Raw genomic sequence first — 19,745 nt, 5'->3', positions numbered from 1 at the left:
ATCAGTCAAATCAAATCTACGATAGATATAACGTGATTTGACGTCATTTTATCTGTGGCCGGTAACCTTGAGCCTTCTTGGATGGGCACTTCTAATGTAAATCTATGGCAGCACCCAAGGGGCTTGAATTTACGAGCTCTCCCCATAGATTTTGCAGTGACGTTGTCCCCATGAGTGATAGAACACTGAGCCAATCACGGCGCAACTACAGAACATTACCAACCCCTACACTCCATATTTTCGTTGGCTGCCCCACCACAACAGAAAGCACTGAGCTAGACTGAAACACCTGCATTTTGAGCTGCTTTACTCAAGAAAGCAAAACAGAGACCATGTTTGTATGCGGCTCTATAAAGTCAATGATTTAAAAAAAACTTATTTTAGCTAAACAGGTGGGGCTCTTCCCCACCTGCCCTAAAGGACCGGTTGCCACTGAGTGGTATGTTATCAAATACATCAAACAGGTGGTTTCCAAGGTTTCCAGGTGTTTGATGCCATTCCATTAGCTCCATTCCAGCCATTATTATAAGCCGCCCCCCCCCCCCCTCTGCAGCCTCCAATGGTGTGTGTGTGCGTGTGTGTGTGTGTGTTTGTGTGTGTGTGGAGATGAGAGGGAGGTTTGGTCTGTTGTTGGGAGGCGATAACAGTAGGTTACACAACCACAGCGGGCGACACATTGATGCTGCGGGTGTCACGCTTAATTGAGTGATGTCACCGGGAACGGTGTTTTTTTCTAGTTAGGCGGTTACTGCTTTTATAAATAAGAGGAGGCTGGCTGGTGATGCAATAACCAAAGGGTAGCTTCTCTAGGCTATGCGATCAGCATCAAATATAGGCAGCTTGACCCCATTAAGATAGCCCCCTCTTCTCTAATCTGGGAAGAACAAAGCAAACCATGATGTTGCCATCGTCCTTGGTATGTGAAGACTGGTGGATGAATGACGGCATAGATCGAGCGCATTGATTTTATAGTGCCTGCCAGGGAATAAGGGAAAGCCCCTCCTACAGCACAGCGATGATGTTCTTCTTGAATCACTTCAGGCAACGTATGTAGTCTATACTACGGGCCTGCCTCGCCTCCGGTTGCACGCGCCGTGCATGGACAGGCTCGGGACTGTCGGTGCTCATGCAGTCAGCTGAGCCCGAGCCATCTGCACCGGGTGCGTTTCGGTATAACGCTATTGTTAGATTGGTCGGTAGGTCGGTTGTAGTTGGCTAGTAATGGAGCATGCTGCACGAGCTTTCGCCTCGGTATTCGGTAGGCCTACTAGTCAACTACTGAACAAAAGCGCGCAAGGCGATACGGTGGGATATGATGTGATGTGATGCCGCGCAGGATCACGGTGACAGTAGCGGAGGAACGGGAATGCGCGCGACTACGGACGAGAATCGCTGCTAGGATACAGAAGAGAACATGGGGACGGGGCCGCGCGATGACTGACTGACTTTCTCCCGGTAACGACCATCTCTGCATACCGAGGGGTTCAAAAAAGAAGAAAAAAAAAAGAACCGGCCAGCCTCTCGTTGAAGGCGTGGAGGATCTATCGGAGAGGATGAATCCCGGGGACCCTGCCCAAACCGGACCCGGTGAAGCCGGTCAGGACGTGTTGGCCAAAGCAGGTGGGCAGGCTGGGTGTTAACGGCATCCCGTGCCGAGATCGATAATGGGTGAAAAGGCTAAACCGGAGGGATTGGTCACAGCTGCCTGGCCCCGGGTATGGGTGGATGTAGCCTATCGTTACCGTGCAGGAATGTGCCTGTCCGTTACCGTGAGAAATAGCATTGGCAGAGCTGTATATTCAGCCCATTATAGAATTAGACTATTTCACCGCAGCGTGCATGGTCAGGGAGGACGAAGCATATACGTTGAGTTTTTGGTCAGTTTGTGTGATTGAGGATCCATCATGATCACTTGCTTTGGCGATGTAAACATGTTTCCCATGCCAATAAAGCCTATTTAATTTAATTGAGAGAGAGACAGAAAGAGAGAGGGAGAGAGAGAGAGAGAGGGAGTACAGTAGCAGCATTGCCTATATATGTTCTATGTAGCTTGCAGCATTTGATCCGCGGTGTTATAAAACGATATCAATACAGACACACCCACATAATCTATGTGAATTTTTATTTGACCGTATTCTGTCTCGCGTTGATCTTTATACAATCCACAAACGGCCGAGCACAGGCCCGAGGCTTTTCGCCGTGATGTTAAATCGTCAGCACTTCCATTCATCCTCTCTGTGTGTGTAGTAAGCATGTACAGCTGCTATAGGCCACTGTATCGGAGCAAACATGTTACCGCAGCTGTGTGTGGAGTAAGACACTAGCTACCGTTACACACACACACACACACACACACACACACACACACACACACACACACACACACACACACACACACACACACACATACATGATGATTATGCATGACTATCAGACATGAAATAAGGTGTGTGTGTGTGTGTGTGTGTGTGTGTGTGTGTGTGTGTGTGTGTGTGTGTGTGTGCGCTCTCTCTAGTGAGCATGGATGGCAGAGGTCCCAACTGGTCCACAGGGCTGCATCTAGTCTAAACAGGGGTCCTCTCCTAGTTTCCTCTCCTTTATCTACACTGATCTGAAGACACTGGACAACACACTGTGGTGGATGCCTCATCCCCTTGATTGGCCAAAAGGAGAGGACTACAGCCTAGTGAGGAATATAAGGGCTATGTCTCAATACTCTTAAATTGTTTCCTCTTCATGCCTCTTTTCGTCCATGATATCTTCTCCTTCATCAGCACTGACCTGAAAAACACAGGATGGGTGAAAGCAACATTGTTTCACGTCAGATGGAGGAAAATAGATATTGAGAGGGAAAGGACTTAAGACTATTGAGATGCATCCCAGTAGGCTGTCTCATCCTAAGGGCTGGTAAGACATGGAGAGAAGGGAGGGAGAGGTTGTCACAGCGCGCCTGTGATCTACTTCCTGGCTGCTACTCGCAACGATCAGTGAAGGGTTCCTCTTAATTTCTCTTCATTCCTCCTCTTCCTCTCAACGCTTCTCCCCCTCTCCCTCCCCTCCCCTCCTCTCTCCCCCTCTTCCTCCTAAGGTTATCATTGGTCCCTGTGCTGGGAATATTCAAACACAGCGGTGTGTTAATGCCCTGTTTATGCTCAGGATTAGGTGTCTCTCCCACTGAGATGGATAAACCTGCCTCAGTACAGACAGACACACACACACACACACACTACATCAATAGACCGGCACAGAGGGGCCTACTCACCTTGGATACCAGGACTGCATCCCAAATGGCACCCCATTCCCTTTTATAGAGCACTGCCTTTGACCAGGGCCTATAGGGCTCTCATCAAAAGTAGTGCACTATATAGGGAATAGGGTGCCATTTGGGATTGCACTATATAGGGAATAGGGTGCCATTTGGGATGCAGGCCCCAAATGATTTTTTTGGTGCATACTCCCCTTGCTCAGTCCTCTGTGCCTTTAGCATGCTAGTGTAATAATCATGCTGGTGATATTAATTCATGGTGAATGAGTGCCATTATGGCCCATTCCTAGATGACTGACACACACACACACACACAGTTTATATACTGTATATTACATGACCAAAAGTATGTGGACACCTGCTCCTCGAAAATCTCATTCCAAAATCATGGGCATTAATATGTTGCTCCTACAGCCTCCACTCTTCTGGGAAGGGGTTCCACTGTGTTAGAACACTGCTATGGGGACTTGCTTCCATTCAACCACAAGAACATTATTGAGGTCGGGCACTGATGTTGGACGATTAGGCCTGGCTCGCAGTCGGAGTTCCAATTCATCCCTAAGGTGTTTGATGGAGTTGAGGTCAGGTTTCTATGCAGGCCAGTCAAGTTCTTCCACACCAATCTCAATAAACCATTTCTGTATGGACCTCGCTTTGTGCCCGGGGGCATTGTCATGCTGAAACAGGAACGGGCCGTCCCCAATCTGTTGCCACAAAGTTGGAAGCACAGAATTGTCTAGAATATCAATGTATGCTGTCGCGTTAAGATTTCCCTTCACTGGAACTAAGGGGCCTATCCTGAACTGTGAAAAACATCCCCAGAACATTATTCCTGACACTATGCATGTGGGCAGGTCGTGTTTTCCTGGCATTGCTTTCTACTTTTTAACCCAAAAACATGAGGCATGTTGCTTTTCCTGACTTGTCTACGAGAGGGAGGGGCTACAGGTTAGCAAAGAGTTAAGTTTTATTAGAAATGAAGAACAAGTGTGTAAGACCAGATACACAAACAGACAGGAGAGAGTACGAGGAGCCATGAAGAGAAGTGTCCAGATTCCGTACAGCAGAGCAAAAAAAACCAAAACAAACCAAAGAAATGCTTGGCATTGAGCATGGTGATCTTAGGCTGGTGTGGGACTGCTCGGCCATGAAACCCATTCATGAAGTTCCCGACAAACAGTTATTGTGCTGACGTTGCTTCCAGAGGTAGTTTGGAACTCGGTAGTGTTGCAACTGAGGACAGATGATTTTTACACACTTCAGCACTCTGCGGTCCCGTTCTCTGAGCTTGTGTGGCCGACCACTTTGCGGCTGAGCCGTTGTTGATCCTAGAAGTTTACACTTCACAATAACAGCACTGACAATTGACCGGGGCAGGTGGTATCCTATCACGGTGCCACGTTGAAAGTCACTGAGCTGTTCAGGAAGGCCATTCTACTGCCAATGTTTGTCTATGGAGATTGCATGGCGGTGTGCTACATTTTATACACCTGTCAGCAACGGGTGTGGCTGTATTAGCCAAATCCACTAATTAGAAGGTGTGTCCACATACTTTTGTATATACAGTGTATATAGAGCATTCAGAGCCTCTCTGTCTGGGCTACACTATGGTGGTGATGAATGCACTGCAGTGTTGTCTATAAACTGCTTAGGAATAGTGTGTGTGTGTGTCTGTGTGCTTTATTCTCAATCTCGTAGTGTAGTTGTAATCTGTGTTGCGGTGGTGCGCTGTCTGTGGCCTGGCCTGCTCTTTCGTGTGACCAGCCTGGTCTGTTTAGCCGTGTGTGTGTCAGATTCTCTGTCAGATACACAGAGTAGTAGTAATCCGCCTTCGGCTGCACACCGTCTGGCTGTCTGTCTGCGTGCGGTGTGTGTGTGGTTGTACAAGCAATGCTCTTTTAGTCTTGCAGGGTAAACATCTGGCAGCACGGTTACAGGGCCAGCGTGACTAAGCGTTAGCACCTGCCGTTTTCAGAGGGGAATAGAAAACATAGAAATGCAAAGATGAAGATATGAAACAGTCCTGTTAATCTTCCACTTTACCTGAAGATGTTAAATCCTGCCCTGTCTGCCTGTTATATGGAACTTATTGGTGTGTGTGATGTTTCCAGTCACCGGCTGGCAGCCGCAGGGAGTTATTAGTCTTGGTGTGTGTGTGTTTGCATGTGTACGTGTGTATGTATGTGTGTGTGCGTATCGATGTGTGTGATAAACAGCGCGTCGGTTGGTTTGGTACAATTCTTTTATTTCTACTTCCTGCCACTCCCTGGAGTTCTGTGTTACAGGAAGTTTGGAGTGCCACGCTTCCTGTCACATTGGTTTCCTCTTCCTGTCCTTCACTCCTTCATGTTCATTTCTTTGTGCTTCCTCTTTCCATCGTTTTCATGGGTGAATTCACAATCGATATGGAGAAGCCAAAACGTCTGTAACACACATGTACGCACAAAGGCGTGCACATACACACACACACACACATAAACCTTTCAACAAACAACATTCAGCAAGCTATTTCCTCCATTCTGTCACAAAATGTTTCATCACAATGACATTCAATGACATTCTAATGTGGACTAGAATGTTATTGTCTTGGACACACACACACACACACACACACACACACACACCTATATGCACACACACACACACACAGACCTACATACACACACACAAACAACTACACACACATACATACACACACACACACATACACACACACACACACCTATATACACACACACACCTACACACACACACATGCACACACATACACACACAACTACACACACACATACACACCACACCTACACACACACACATGCACACACATACACACACAACTACACACACACATACACACCACACCTACACACACACACCTACTATACATACACACACACAACTACACACACACACACATGCATACACACACACGTGATGGTTTGCTTGCAGAGCAGATAAACAGTATACAGTGAGAGAATAACCTCTTAGTGACGTGGAGAGGTCAGCTAGACCCCTTGAGCTACATACTCTTCCCTCCCTCCCTCCCTCCCTCCCTCCCTCCCTCCCTCCCTCCCTCCCTCCCTCCCTCCAACGTTGCCCTTCATCCCTTTCTCTCTGTCATCCATTGCTACCCCTACCCTTTCCAAATACTGTACACACACACACAGCCTGAGGAAAGGCAGGTGAGAAGGTTTGTCCCTTCACTCTACTTCCTCTGGTACTGTATGGGAGACTGCAGAACCACACACACACACACACGCATGCACACACGCGCGCGCACACACACAGAAACACACACACGCGCACGCACACGCGCTCACACACACATACACACACGCACACATGCATGCACTCACGCACACGCACGCGCGCACACACACACACACACGCACGCACACGCGCACACACACACATACACAGACAGACGCACACAGACACACACAGACACACACGCACATGCACACAAGTGCTCCAGCTTACACTAACACAGACACATGTCCCCTCTGCAAACATCCCCCCTACCTCTGTCCCTGCCCTATGCCCCAGTGCCCCAGCTGTTCTAGTCAGGATTATACCCACATCAGATTACACTAACAGGCCTAAACACCAGATGGGTTTTGTCTGCTGTCTACATGCTGTCACAGCAACCTATACACACCACATACACACAATCACAACACACACACATTTATTTACAGTCATTTAATGTGATAGTGTCATGACAGCCTGCTGCTCAAACCCTAGTTATTTTTCTCCCTCTGTTTCCAGGGGAGATTGTTGTTGATGTGGCTGTTCATTTGTGATCGAGGAACTAAGTAGTGTTTACAGGGATATTTGAAATGTATCTGTCTATATCACCTTGTCTGCCCCTCCTCATTCTCTTTTCTCTCTGTCTCCCCCTCTCCTCCCTCTCTCTCTTCTCTCCCTCACCCCCTCCTCCCTCTCTCTCTTCTCTCCCTCTCCCCCTCCTCCCTCTCTCTCTTCTCTCTCTCTTCTCCCTCTCTCTCTTCTCTCCCTCTCCCCCTCCTCCCTCTCTCTCTTCTCTCCCTCACCCCCTCCTCCCTCTCTCTCTTCTCTCCCTCACCCCCTCCTCCCTCTCTCTCTTCTCTCCCTTTCCCCCTCCTCCCGCTCTCTCTTCTCTCCCTCTCCCCCTCCTCCCTCTCTCTCTTCTCTCCCTCACCCCCTCCTCCCTCTCTCTCTTCTCTCCCTCTCCTCCCTCTCTCTCTTCTCTCCCTCTCCCCCTCCTCCCTCTCTCTCTCTTCTCTCCCTCTCCCCCTCCTCCCTCTCTCTCTTCTCTCCCTCACCCCTCCTCCCTCTCTCTTCTCTCCCTCTCCTCCCTCTCTCTCTTCTCTCCCTCTCCCCCTCCTCCCTCTCTCTCTCTTCTCTCCCTCTCCGCCTCCTCCCTCTCTCTCTTCTCTCCCTCACCCCCTCCTCCCTCTCTCTCTTCTCTCCCTCTCCACCTCCTCCCTCTCTCTCTTCTCTCCCTCTCCTCCCTCTCTCTCTTCTCTCCCTCTCCCTCTCCCCCTCCTCCCTCTCTCACTTCTCTCCCTCACCCCCCCTCCCTCTCTCTCTTCTCTCCCTCACCCCTTCCTCCCTCTCTCTCTTCTCTCCCTCTCTTCCCTCTCTCTCTTCTCTCCCTCTCCCCCTCCTCCCTCTCTCTCTTCTCTCCCTCTCCCCCTCCTCCCTCTCGCTCTTCTCTAGGGGGTGCGCAGGGGGAGGGGGTGAGAGCGGTGGATGTGCTGACAGTTCTGAGGGAAAAAGTGGCCTTTGTTTCAGGTGAGTTGAGTACGGCCCTGTCCCATTTTGTTCCCTAGTCTCTTTTCCAAGCTCCCTCTATCCCCTTGCTCCATTTCGTTCCCTTGTTACGTTCCCTTGTCCCTTCACCTAACTCCTTACCCTTGTCCGACCAAGCCCCTCCCCTAGGCTGACACGGTATATGTCCTAGTTGAGTGTCTTGGTTCAACACCTCTCTGGTAAGGATGTGTTATGTTGCTTTTTGATGATGTCACTGTCCCAGGGGGGAGGGACAAGAGAGGCGGGCCCATCCTTACCTTCCCAGCGCGGACCAATCATGACCGAGTGAAACAGGAGGATCTAAGCAGACTGGTCACCTATCTGTCCACCATACCCAGGTAACATTCCTTCTATCACTTTATCTCTCTATGTGTCCACCATACCCAGGTAACACTCCTTCTATCACTTTATCTCTCTATCTGTCCATCATACCCAGGTAACACTCCTTCTATCACTTTATCTCTCTGTGTCCATCATACCCAGGTAACATTCCTTCTATCACTTTATCTCTCTATCTGTCCACCATACCCAGGTAACACTCCTTCTATCACTTTATCTCTCTATCTGTCCACCATACCCAGGTAACACTCCTTCTATCACTTTATCTTTCTATCTGTCCATCATACCCAGGTAACACTCCTTCTATCACTTTATCTCTCTATATGTCCATCATACCCAGGTAACACTCCTTCTATCACTTTATCTCTCTATCTGTCCACCATACCCAGGTAACACTCCTTCTATCACTTTATCTCTCTATCTGTCCATCATACCCAGGTAACACTCCTTCTATCACTTTATCTCTCTATCTGTCCACCATACCCAGGTAACACTCCTTCTATCACTTTATCTCTCTATCTGTCCATCATACCCAGGTAACACTCCTTCTATCACTTTATCTCTCTATCTGTCCACCATACCCAGGTAACACTCCTTCTATCACTTTATCTCTCTATGTGTCCATCATACCCAGGTAACACTCCTTCTATCACTTTATCTCTCTATGTGTCCATCATACCCAGGTAACACTCCTTCTATCACTTTATCTCTCTATCTGTCCATCATACCCAGGTAACACTCCTTCTATCACTTTATCTCTCTATCTGTCCATCATACCCAGGTAACACTATCACTCAGTTATTCTACCTCTCCATCTCTATAACTCTATACCATCATCCCTGTATCACACTGTCAGTGTATTATCTCTATAGCATCATCCCTGTATCACACTGTCAGTGTATTATCTCTATACCATCATCCCTGTATCACACTGTCAGTGTATTATCTCTATAGCATCATCTCTGTGTCACACTGTCAGTGTATTATCTCTATAGCATCATCCCTGTATCACACTGTCAGTGTATTATCTCTATACCATCATCCCTGTATCACACTGTCAGTGTATTATCTCTATAGCATCATCCCTGTATCACACTGTCAGTGTATTATCTCTATAGCATCATCTCTGTGTCACACTGTCAGTGTATTATCTCTATAGCATCATCCCTGTATCACACTGTCAGTGTATTATCTCTATAGCATCATCCCTGTATCACACTGTCAGTGTATTATCTCTATAGCATCATCCCTGTATCACACTGTCAGTGTATTATCTCTATAGCATCATCCCTGTATCACACTGTCAGTGTATTATCTCTATAGCATCATCCCTGTATCACACCATTAGTGTATTATCTCTATAGCATCATCCCTGTATCACACTGTCAGTGTATTATCTCTATAGCATCATCCCTGTATCACACTGTCAGTGTATTATCTCTATAGCATCATCCCTGTATCACACTGTCAGTGTATTATCTCTATAGCATCATCCCTGTATCACACTGTCAGTGTATTATCTCTATAGCATCATCCCTGTATCACACCATTAGTGTATTATCTCTATAGCATCATCCCTGTATCACACTGTCAGTGTATTATCTCTATAGCATCATCCCTGTATCACACTGTCAGTGTATTATCTCTATAGCATCATCCCTGTATCACACTGTCAGTGTATTATCTCTATAGCATCATCCCTGTATCACACTGTCAGTGTATTATCTCTATAGCATCATCTCTGTATCACACCGTCAGTGTATTATCTCTATACCATCATCCCTGTATCACACCATCAGTGTATTATCTCTATAGCATCATCTCTGTATCACACCGTCAGTGTATTATCTCTATAGCATCATCCCTGTATCACACTGTCAGTGTATTATCTCTATAGCATCATCCCTGTATCACACTGTCAGTGTATTATCTCTATAGCATCATCCCTGTATCACACTGTCAGTGTATTATCTCTATAGCATCATCCCTGTATCACACTGCCAGTGTATTATCTCTATAGCATCATCCCTGTATCACACTGTCAGTGTATTATCTCTATAGCATCATCCCTGTATCACACTGTCAGTGTATTATCTCTATAGCATCATCCCTGTATCACACTGTCAGTGTATTATCTCTATAGCATCATCCCTGTATCACACTGTCAGTGTATTATCTCTATAGCATCATCCCTGTATCACACTGCCAGTGTATTATCTCTATAGCATCATCCCTGTATCACACTGTCAGTGTATTATCTCTATAGCATCATCCCTGTATCACACCATCAGTGTATTATCTCTATAGCATCATCCCTGTATCACACTGTCAGTGTATGATCTCTATAGCATCATCCCTGTATCACACCGTCAGTGTATTATCTCTATAGCATCATCCCTGTATCACACCATCAGTGTATTATCTCTATAGCATCATCCCTGTATCACACCATCAGTGTATTATCTCTATAGCATCATCCCTGTATCACACTGTCAGTGTATTATATCTATACCATCATCCCTGTATCACACTGTCAGTGTATTATCTCTATAGCATCATCCCTGTATCACACTGTCAGTGTATTATCTCTATACCATCATCCCTGTATCACACCGTCAGTGTATTATCTCTATAGCATCATCTCTGTATCACACTGTCAGTGTATTATCTCTATAGCATCATCCCTGTATCACACCATCAGTGTATTATCTCTATAGCATCATCCCTGTATCACTCTGTCAGTGTATGATCTCTATAGCATCATCCCTGTATCACACCGTCAGTGTATTATCTCTATAGCATCATCCCTGTATCACACCATCAGTGTATTATCTCTATAGCATCGCTCTTCCTGACCCCCTCCATCTCCTCTCCCATCCTCTCTCTTCTCAGTGATGACGTGCGTGCCAGGGGCTTCACGGTGGTCGTAGACATGCGTGGTTCTAAGTGGGAGAGCGTCAAGCCGTTGCTACGGACACTCCAGGAGGGGTTCTCCGCCCACATTCACACGGCCCTCATCATCAAACCAGACACCTTCTGGCAGAAACACAAGACCAACCTGGGCAGCGCCAAACTCACCTTTGAGGTGTGTGTATGTGTGGAGTGCCTCTGTGTATTGTTCCTAACTATAATTTATCCATTTCTCTAATCTCTCTCTCTTTCTGTCTCAATCCTCGTGCCCCACCCCCTCTCTCTTCCCTCTCCCCTTGTCTTTTTCCCCATCTCTCTCCCTCTTTCACCTCTCACTCTCTTTCTCCCTCTCTCTTTCCCCCTCTTTTTCTCTCTCTTTCCTCTCTCCCTCTCTCTTTCCCCCTCTCTTTCTCTCTCTTTCCTCTCTCTCACTCTCTTTCCCCCTCTATCTCTCTCTTTCCCCCTCTCCCTCTCTGTTCCTCTCTCCCTCTCTTTTCCCCTCTCACTCTCTCTTTCCCCCTCTCCCTCTCTCTTTCCCCCTCTCCTCTCTCTTACCCCCTCTCCCTCTCTCTTTCCCCCTCTCCCTCTCTCTGTTCCTCTCTCCCTCTCTCTTTGCCCCTATCTCTTACCCCTCTCTCTCTCTTACCCCTCTCTCTCTCTTTCCCCCTCTCCCTCTCGCTTTCCTTTCTCCCTCTCTTTCCTCTCTCCCTCTCTCTTTCCTCTCTCCTTCTCTCTTTCCCCTCTCCCTCCAGACCAGTCTAGTGTCGGTGGAGGGCCTGTCCAAGCTGGTGGACCCGTCCCAGCTGACCTCTGACCTGTGCGGTTCTTTGGAGTATGACCATGTGGAGTGGACAGAGCTACGGCTGGGCCTGGAAGAGTTCTCAGGGGCTGCTGGGCAACTGCTGGCCCAGCTAGAGCAGCTGGAGGCTGGGCTGACCCGCGTAGGCGAGCCCCAGGGCGTGGATGAGGCCCGCAAGTAAGACAGATGCAGATGTGTATGTGTGTGGCTGGTGCAGTAAGCTATGTTTTTGTGTGTGTGTGTTCAAGCTGTGTGTGTGCGTGTGTGCGTGTGTGTGTGTTTGACCAGGCTGCTAGAGGAGCATGGCCGACTACGTACCACCGTTGCCACGGCTCCCATCGATGCCATCGACCGTGAGGGGCGGAGCTTGCTCCAGCGCATGCGGCTTGGCCCTGCCCACAGCGGTGAAGCGCCTAGCGACGTGCCCAGCAGTAACCAAGGTTACGGAAGCTGGTTGTCGGGCGGGGCTGATTTTCAGAGTGTAGCTCCGAAGGTGGCCGCCCTGCTGGAGAGGCTGCAGACTGCCAGGACACACCTGCAGCAGAGCTGGACTGAACGGAAAGCACACCTAGACCAGACCTTACAGCTGCATCTATACGAACAGGACGCTGCCAAGGTGTGTGTTTATGGGTGGGGAAAGAGTGTGTGTGTGTGTGTGTGTGTGTGTGTGTGTGGGTGTATTTGTGTGTATGTGTGGGAGTCAGAGGGAGAGAGAAGAAGAGACAAAGGTATAAGTCTCCCTGTGGTGGTACAGTTTAGAGCCCGCTGGTAGTGACCATCTGTTGTCTGAATGAACAGCAGTGGTGGAGACAGCAGGTCGATTGGCAGACAACCCTCCCTTTTTCTCCCTCCCCCTCTCTTTCTCTCTCTCTCCCGTTCTCCATTATTCTGTACATGTCTAAATAGATGAAGTGTGTGTGTGTGTGTGTGTGTGTGTGTGTGTGTGTGTGTGTGTGTGCGTGCCTGTGCGTGCGTGCGTGTGGATGTGTAACCCTCTGTGTGTGTGTGTGTGTGTTGTAGATGTCCGAGTGGATAGCCCACAGTAAGGATCTGTTCCTGCAGAGTCAGACAGAGGTTGGCCTCAACCACCAGCATGCCCTGGAACTCCAGACCCAGCACCAGCACTTCACCATCAACTCTATGGTACAGACATTCTGTTACCCTTTATCATCAACTCTATGGTAACGACATTCTGTTACCCTTTATCATCAACTCTATGGTACAGACATTCTGTTACCCTTTATCATCAACTCTATGGTACAGACATTCTGTTACCCTTTATCATCAACTCTATGGTACAGACATTCTGTTACCCTTTATCATCAACTCTATGGTACAGATATTCTGTTACCCTTTATCATCAACTCTATGGTACAGACATTCTGTTACCCTTTATCATCAACTCTATGGTACAGATATTCTGTTACCCTTTATCATCAACTCTATGGTACAGACATTCTGTTACCCTTTATCATCAACTCTATGGTACAGACATTCTGTTACCCTTTATCATCAACTCTATGGTACAGACATTCTGTTACCCTTTATCATCAACTCTATGGTACAGACATTCTGTTACCCTTTACCAGAGGTGGGACCGAGTCATTGTTTTACAAGTCACAATTAAGTCTCAAGTCTTAGCACTCAAGTCCCAAGTCAAGACAGGCAAGTATCAAGTCAAATCTCAAATCCTAAACTTTGAGTTTCGAGTCCTAAACAAGTCATAATGTGTTCTTCAACAAATGTAATACCATTTCATATTTTTAACAAGAGTAATAGTTAGTATATTACATTTACACAAATCATGAATGCTTTTAAAAATAGCTCTATATTTATTACTTTCCAAATAAACGTTATATTTCCATGGAAATACATGGGTAGCCATGAGGAATACCCCCCCCCCCAATAGTGATCGACTATCGAGGATCGCTATGGGTCGCAATCGGGCAATGTAGGCTTGTACACAATCACCCAACCTTAACACACACATACACTGTACACACACACACTCTCTCTCTGTGTAGTTACAGTAGGCTAACGTATGTCAATGGTTTTAGGAACAGCAGTAACATCAGGCAGGCTTTAGGCTACCAACTGCCTGGCCAGACCACGTTCCCGCACTGACTGACTGTGTGGAGGCTCAATGATTTAACATTACATTAGCCTACATGCTACACTAGTAAAGTTATATATAGCTGTCGGCTATATTAGCCACGACAGACCATTCTTTGTGCAGTGTCAAATGTCGAACAAAGTTTTGTTGCCTCCGTCTGTAATTTTCTTCCCGCATGTTTTGCAAGTTGCAATCTGTTTGTTGTTGATACAGCGTCGTCTTTATATCCGAAAATAATACTTTTGGGTATCATCTTTCCAAGGGCTCTGTCTGAGTTCACCCGCCTGAGTTCCTCTGTACTGCCACGCTCAACTGTTTCTCAGCTGGCACAACTTGATTGGCTGCTGTCTGATTCAAACTGTAATCTGTTAAATGAAGAGTTGATGCGCTACAGACTTTTTTAAAAGCATAATGTTTTATATTTGGGCTTGGGATGCTTGGGGAGGCTTGGGGATGCTTGGGGATGCTTGGGGAGGCTTGGGGAAGCTTGGGGAGGGTTGGGGAGGCTTGGGGAGGGTTGGGGAGGATTGGGGAGGCTTGGGGAGGCTTGGGGAGGCTTGGGGAGGGTTGGGGAGGGTTGGGGAGGATTGGGGAGGGTTGGGGATGCTTGCGGAGGTTTGGGGAGGATTGGGGAGGGTTGGGGAGGATTGGGGATGCTTGGGGAGACTTGGGGAGGCTTGGGGATGCTTGGGGAGGGTTGGGGATGCTTGGGGAGGGTTGGGGAGGATTGGGGAGGCTTGGGGAGGGTTGGGGAGGGTATCAAGTCAGGTCAAGTCATAAGGCTCAAGTCCAAGTTAAGTCACGAGTCATTGGTGTTAAAGTCAAAGTCGAGTTGCAAGTCATCATATTTGTGACTCGAGTCCACATCACTGTGAACTCTATGGTACAGACACCCTATCACACATCACTGTGAACTCTATGGTACAGACTCCCTATCACACATCACTGTGAACTCTATGGTACAGACACCCTATCACACATCACTGTGAACTCTATGGTACAGACTCCCTATCACACATCACTGTGAACTCTATGGTACAGACACCCTATCACACATCACTGTGAACTCTATGGTACAGACTCCCTATCACACATCACTGTGAACTCTATGGTACAGACTCCCTATCACACATCACTGTGAACTCTATGGTACAGACACCCTATCACACATCACTGTGAACTCTATGGTACAGACACCCTATCACACATCACTGTGAACTCTATGGTACAGACACCCTATCACACATCACTGTGAACTCTATGGTACAGACTCCCTATCACACATCACTGTGAACTCTATGGTACAGACACCCTATCACACATCACTGTGAACTCTATGGTACAGACACCCTATCACACATCACTGTGAACTCTATGGTACAGACACCCTATCACACATCACTGTGAACTCTATGGTACAGACACCCTATCACACATCACTGTGAACTCTATGGTACAGACTCCCTATCACACATCACTGTGAACTCTATGGTACAGACACCCTATCACACATCACTGTGAACTCTATGGTACAGACACCCTATCACACATCACTGTGAACTCTATGGTACAGACTCCCTATCACACATCACTGTGAACTCTATGGTACAGACACCCTATCACACATCACTGTGAACTCTATGGTACAGACACCCTATCACACATCACTGTGAACTCTATGGTACAGACACCCTATCACACATCACTGTGAACTCTATGGTACAGACTCCCTATCACACATCACTGTGAACTCTATGGTACAGACACCCTATCACACATCACTGTGAACTCTATGGTACAGACTCCCTATCACACATCACTGTGAACTCTATGGTACAGACACCCTATCACACATCACTGTGAACTCTATGGTACAGACACCCTATCACACATCACTGTGAACTCTATGGTACGAACACTTTATTCATCTTATCCTTGAACTCTACAGTCCAGACATTCTATTAATTACATGACATTTTGAACTCTACAGTCCAGACATTCTATTAATTACATGACATTTTGAACTCTACAGTCCAGACATTCTATTAATTACATGACATTTTGAACTCTACAGTCCAGACATTCTATTAATTACATGACATTTTGAACTCTACAGTCCAGACATTCTATTAATTACATGACATTTTGAACTCTACAGTCCAGACATTCTATTAATTACATGACATTTTGAACTCTACAGTCCAGACATTCTATTAATTACATGACATTTTGAACTCTACAGTCCAGACATTCTATTAATTACATGACATTTTGAACTCTACAGTCCAGACATTCTATTAATTACATGACATTTTGAACTCTACAGTCCAGACATTCTATTAATTACTTGACACCTTGAACTCTACAGTCCAGACATTCTATTAATTACATGACATTTTGAACTCTACAGTCCAGACATTCTATTAATTACATGACATTTTGAACTCTACAGTCCAGACATTCTATTAATTACTTGACACCTTGAACTCTACAGTCCAGACATTCTATTAATTACATGACATTTTGAACTCTACAGTCCAGACATTCTATTAATTACATGACATTTTGAACTCTACAGTCCAGACATTCTATTAATTACTTGACACCTTGAACTCTACAGTCCAGACATTCTATTAATTACATGACATTTTGAACTCTACAGTCCAGACATTCTATTAATTACATGACATTTTGAACTCTACAGTCCAGACATTCTATTAATTACATGACATTTTGAACTCTACAGTCCAGACATTCTATTAATTACATGACATTTTGAACTCTACAGTCCAGACATTCTATTAATTACATGACATTTTGAACTCTACAGTCCAGACATTCTATTAATTACATGACATTTTGAACTCTACAGTCCAGACATTCTATTAATTACATGACATTTTGAACTCTACAGTCCAGACATTCTATTAATTACATGACATTTTGAACTCTACAGTCCAGACATTCTATTAATTACATGACATTTTGAACTCTACAGTCCAGACATTCTATTAATTACATGACATTTTGAACTCTACAGTCCAGACATTCTATTAATTACATGACATTTTGAACTCTACAGTCCAGACATTCTATTAATTACATGACATTTTGAACTCTACAGTCCAGACATTCTATTAATTACATGACATTTTGAACTCTACAGTCCAGACATTCTATTAATTACATGACATTTTGAACTCTACAGTCCAGACATTCTATTAATTACATGACATTTTGAACTCTACAGTCCAGACATTCTATTAATTACATGACATTTTGAACTCTACAGTCCAGACATTCTATTAATTACATGACATTTTGAACTCTACAGTCCAGACATTCTATTAATTACTTGACACCTTGAACTCTACAGTACAGACATTCTATTAATTACATGACATTTTGAACTCTACAGTCCAGACATTCTATTAATTACTTGACACCTTGAACTCTACAGTCCAGACATTCTATTAATTACTTGACACCTTGAACTCTACAGTCCAGACATTCTATTAATTACATGACACCTTGAACTCTACAGTACAGACATTCTATTAATTACATGACACCTTGAACTCTACAGTACAGACATTCTATTAATTACATGACATTTTGAACTCTACAGTACAGACATTCTATTAATTACATGACACCTTGAACTCTACAGTCCAGACATTCTATTACACGTGACCTTTAACTCTATGGTGCTATTAAACATGAGTTGTGAACTCTAATGTATGGTACCGTCACTTGATGAACACTGATCTTTAACTCCTAACCTCTGACCCCTCCTTAGAACGGGAGTGTGAACGTGGACGGGGTGGTCTCCGTGGCGATGCAGCTGTGTGAGGGCTGTCACTACGGAGCGGAGCGGATCGCGTGTGTCTCGTCACGGCTACAGGAGGACTGGAAAGGGCTGACGTCAGTGCTGGAGGAACGCAGCAACACGCTGGTCATGTCCACCGACTTCCACCAGGGGGCAGAACAGGTGTGTCTGGGTGTTTCCTTCTCATGGACATCACTAAGAGCTTTGTGATTTATTTTCTGTGAATGAAAAAGGCAAATGCATTTTATTAACATTAAAGGTAGACTCAGCGATATGACGGAGATGCTGAAAGATAACAGCAGTGGGTCGATTTCAGCAACAACTAAGAGTGTTGAAGTGCGTGGCTCAACTTCAACTTATTTGTTCCCATGGCTACCATGCTGTAGCAGTGTGTGAACCCGTGCCGTGTGCAGATACTGTGTGTGACTGTGTGAGAGCCAAGTCTGGCATCTCACTCAGCTCCATCTGCGGTGCTGCTGGTGGCAACGTCATTTCCCCCAGGCTACCTTTAAAGAGAACTCCGTGTGTAATGAGTTTGACAGAAAATACAACTGTGTTTACAACTTGTTTGTTTTTGTGAATGTTGGCGTGTGTGTGTGTATTTTAACGTGTGTGTGTATATAATGTGTGTGTGTATATAACGTGTGTGTGTATATAACGTGTGTGTATATATAATGTGTTTGTGTATATAACATGTGTGTGTATATATAATGTGTTTGTGTATATATAATGTGTGTGTGTGTATATAACGTGTGTGTGTATATAATGTGTGTGTGTATATAACGTGTGTGTGTATATAATGTGTGTGTGTATATAACATGTGTGTGTATATATAATGTGTTTGTGTATATAATGTGTGTGTGTATATAACGTGTGTGTGTATATAATGTGTATGTGTATATAACATGTGTGTGTATATATAATGTGTTTGTGTATATAACATGTGTGTGTATATATAATGTGTGTGTATATAATGTGTGTGTGTATATAACATGTGTGTGTATATATAACGGGTGTGTGTGTATAATGTATGTGTGTGTATATATAATGTGTGTGTGTATATAACGTGTGTGTGTATATAATGTGTGTGTATATAACATGTGTGTGTATATATAATGTGTGTGTGTATATATAATGTGTGTGTGTATATATAATGTGTGTGTGTATATAACGTGTGTGTGTATATAATGTGTGTGTATATAACATGTGTGTGTATATATAATGTGTGTGTGTGTATATATAATGTGTGTGTGTGTGTATATAATGTGTGTGTGTATATATAATGTGTGTGTGTGTGTATATAATGTGTGTGTGTATATAACATGTGTGTGTATATATAATGTGTGTGTGTGTATATATAATGTGTGTGTGTATATATAATGTGTGTGTGTATATATAATGTGTGTGTGTGTGTATATATGTGTGTGTGTATATAACATGTGTGTGTATATATAATGTGTTTGTGTGTATGTGTGTGTGTGTATATAACGTGTGTGTGTATATAATGTGTGTGTGTATATAACGTGTGTGTATATATAATGTGTTTGTGTATATAACATGTGTGTGTATATATAATGTGGTTGTGTATATATAATGTGTGTGTGTGTATATAACGTGTGTGTGTATATAATGTGTGTGTGTATATAACGTGTGTGTGTATATAATGTGTGTGTGTATATAACATGTGTGTGTATAT

At 45.1% G+C, this 19,745-nt stretch overlaps 1 protein-coding gene across 3 annotated transcripts in view; it reads left to right on the top strand.

The window, feature by feature from the left end:
• Nucleotides 1–698: 698 nt before the first annotated feature.
• LOC110513606 (kalirin) overlaps nt 699–19,745 on the top strand; it is a 72,457-nt gene continuing 53,410 nt past the window's right edge. For all 3 annotated transcript variants that reach the window (XR_005052492.1, XR_005052491.1, XM_036982253.1), the window contains exons 1-8: nt 699–1,620; nt 7,967–8,041; nt 8,283–8,397; nt 11,291–11,483; nt 12,061–12,284; nt 12,396–12,723; nt 13,128–13,250; nt 18,020–18,211. Coding sequence is in view for 1 of the 3 variants with exons in the window: in XM_036982253.1 (XP_036838148.1) it covers nt 1,554–1,620; nt 7,967–8,041; nt 8,283–8,397; nt 11,291–11,483; nt 12,061–12,284; nt 12,396–12,723; nt 13,128–13,250; nt 18,020–18,211 (1,317 nt within the window). In the remaining 2 variants the exon portion in view is untranslated. The remainder of the gene's footprint in view (nt 1,621–7,966; nt 8,042–8,282; nt 8,398–11,290; nt 11,484–12,060; nt 12,285–12,395; nt 12,724–13,127; nt 13,251–18,019; nt 18,212–19,745) is intronic.

Source organism: Oncorhynchus mykiss, chromosome 7 (assembly GCF_013265735.2).
Source record: "Oncorhynchus mykiss isolate Arlee chromosome 7, USDA_OmykA_1.1, whole genome shotgun sequence".
NCBI classification, from domain to species: Eukaryota; Metazoa; Chordata; class Actinopteri; order Salmoniformes; family Salmonidae; genus Oncorhynchus; species Oncorhynchus mykiss.
This window is presented reverse-complemented; position numbering and strand designations above follow the sequence as displayed.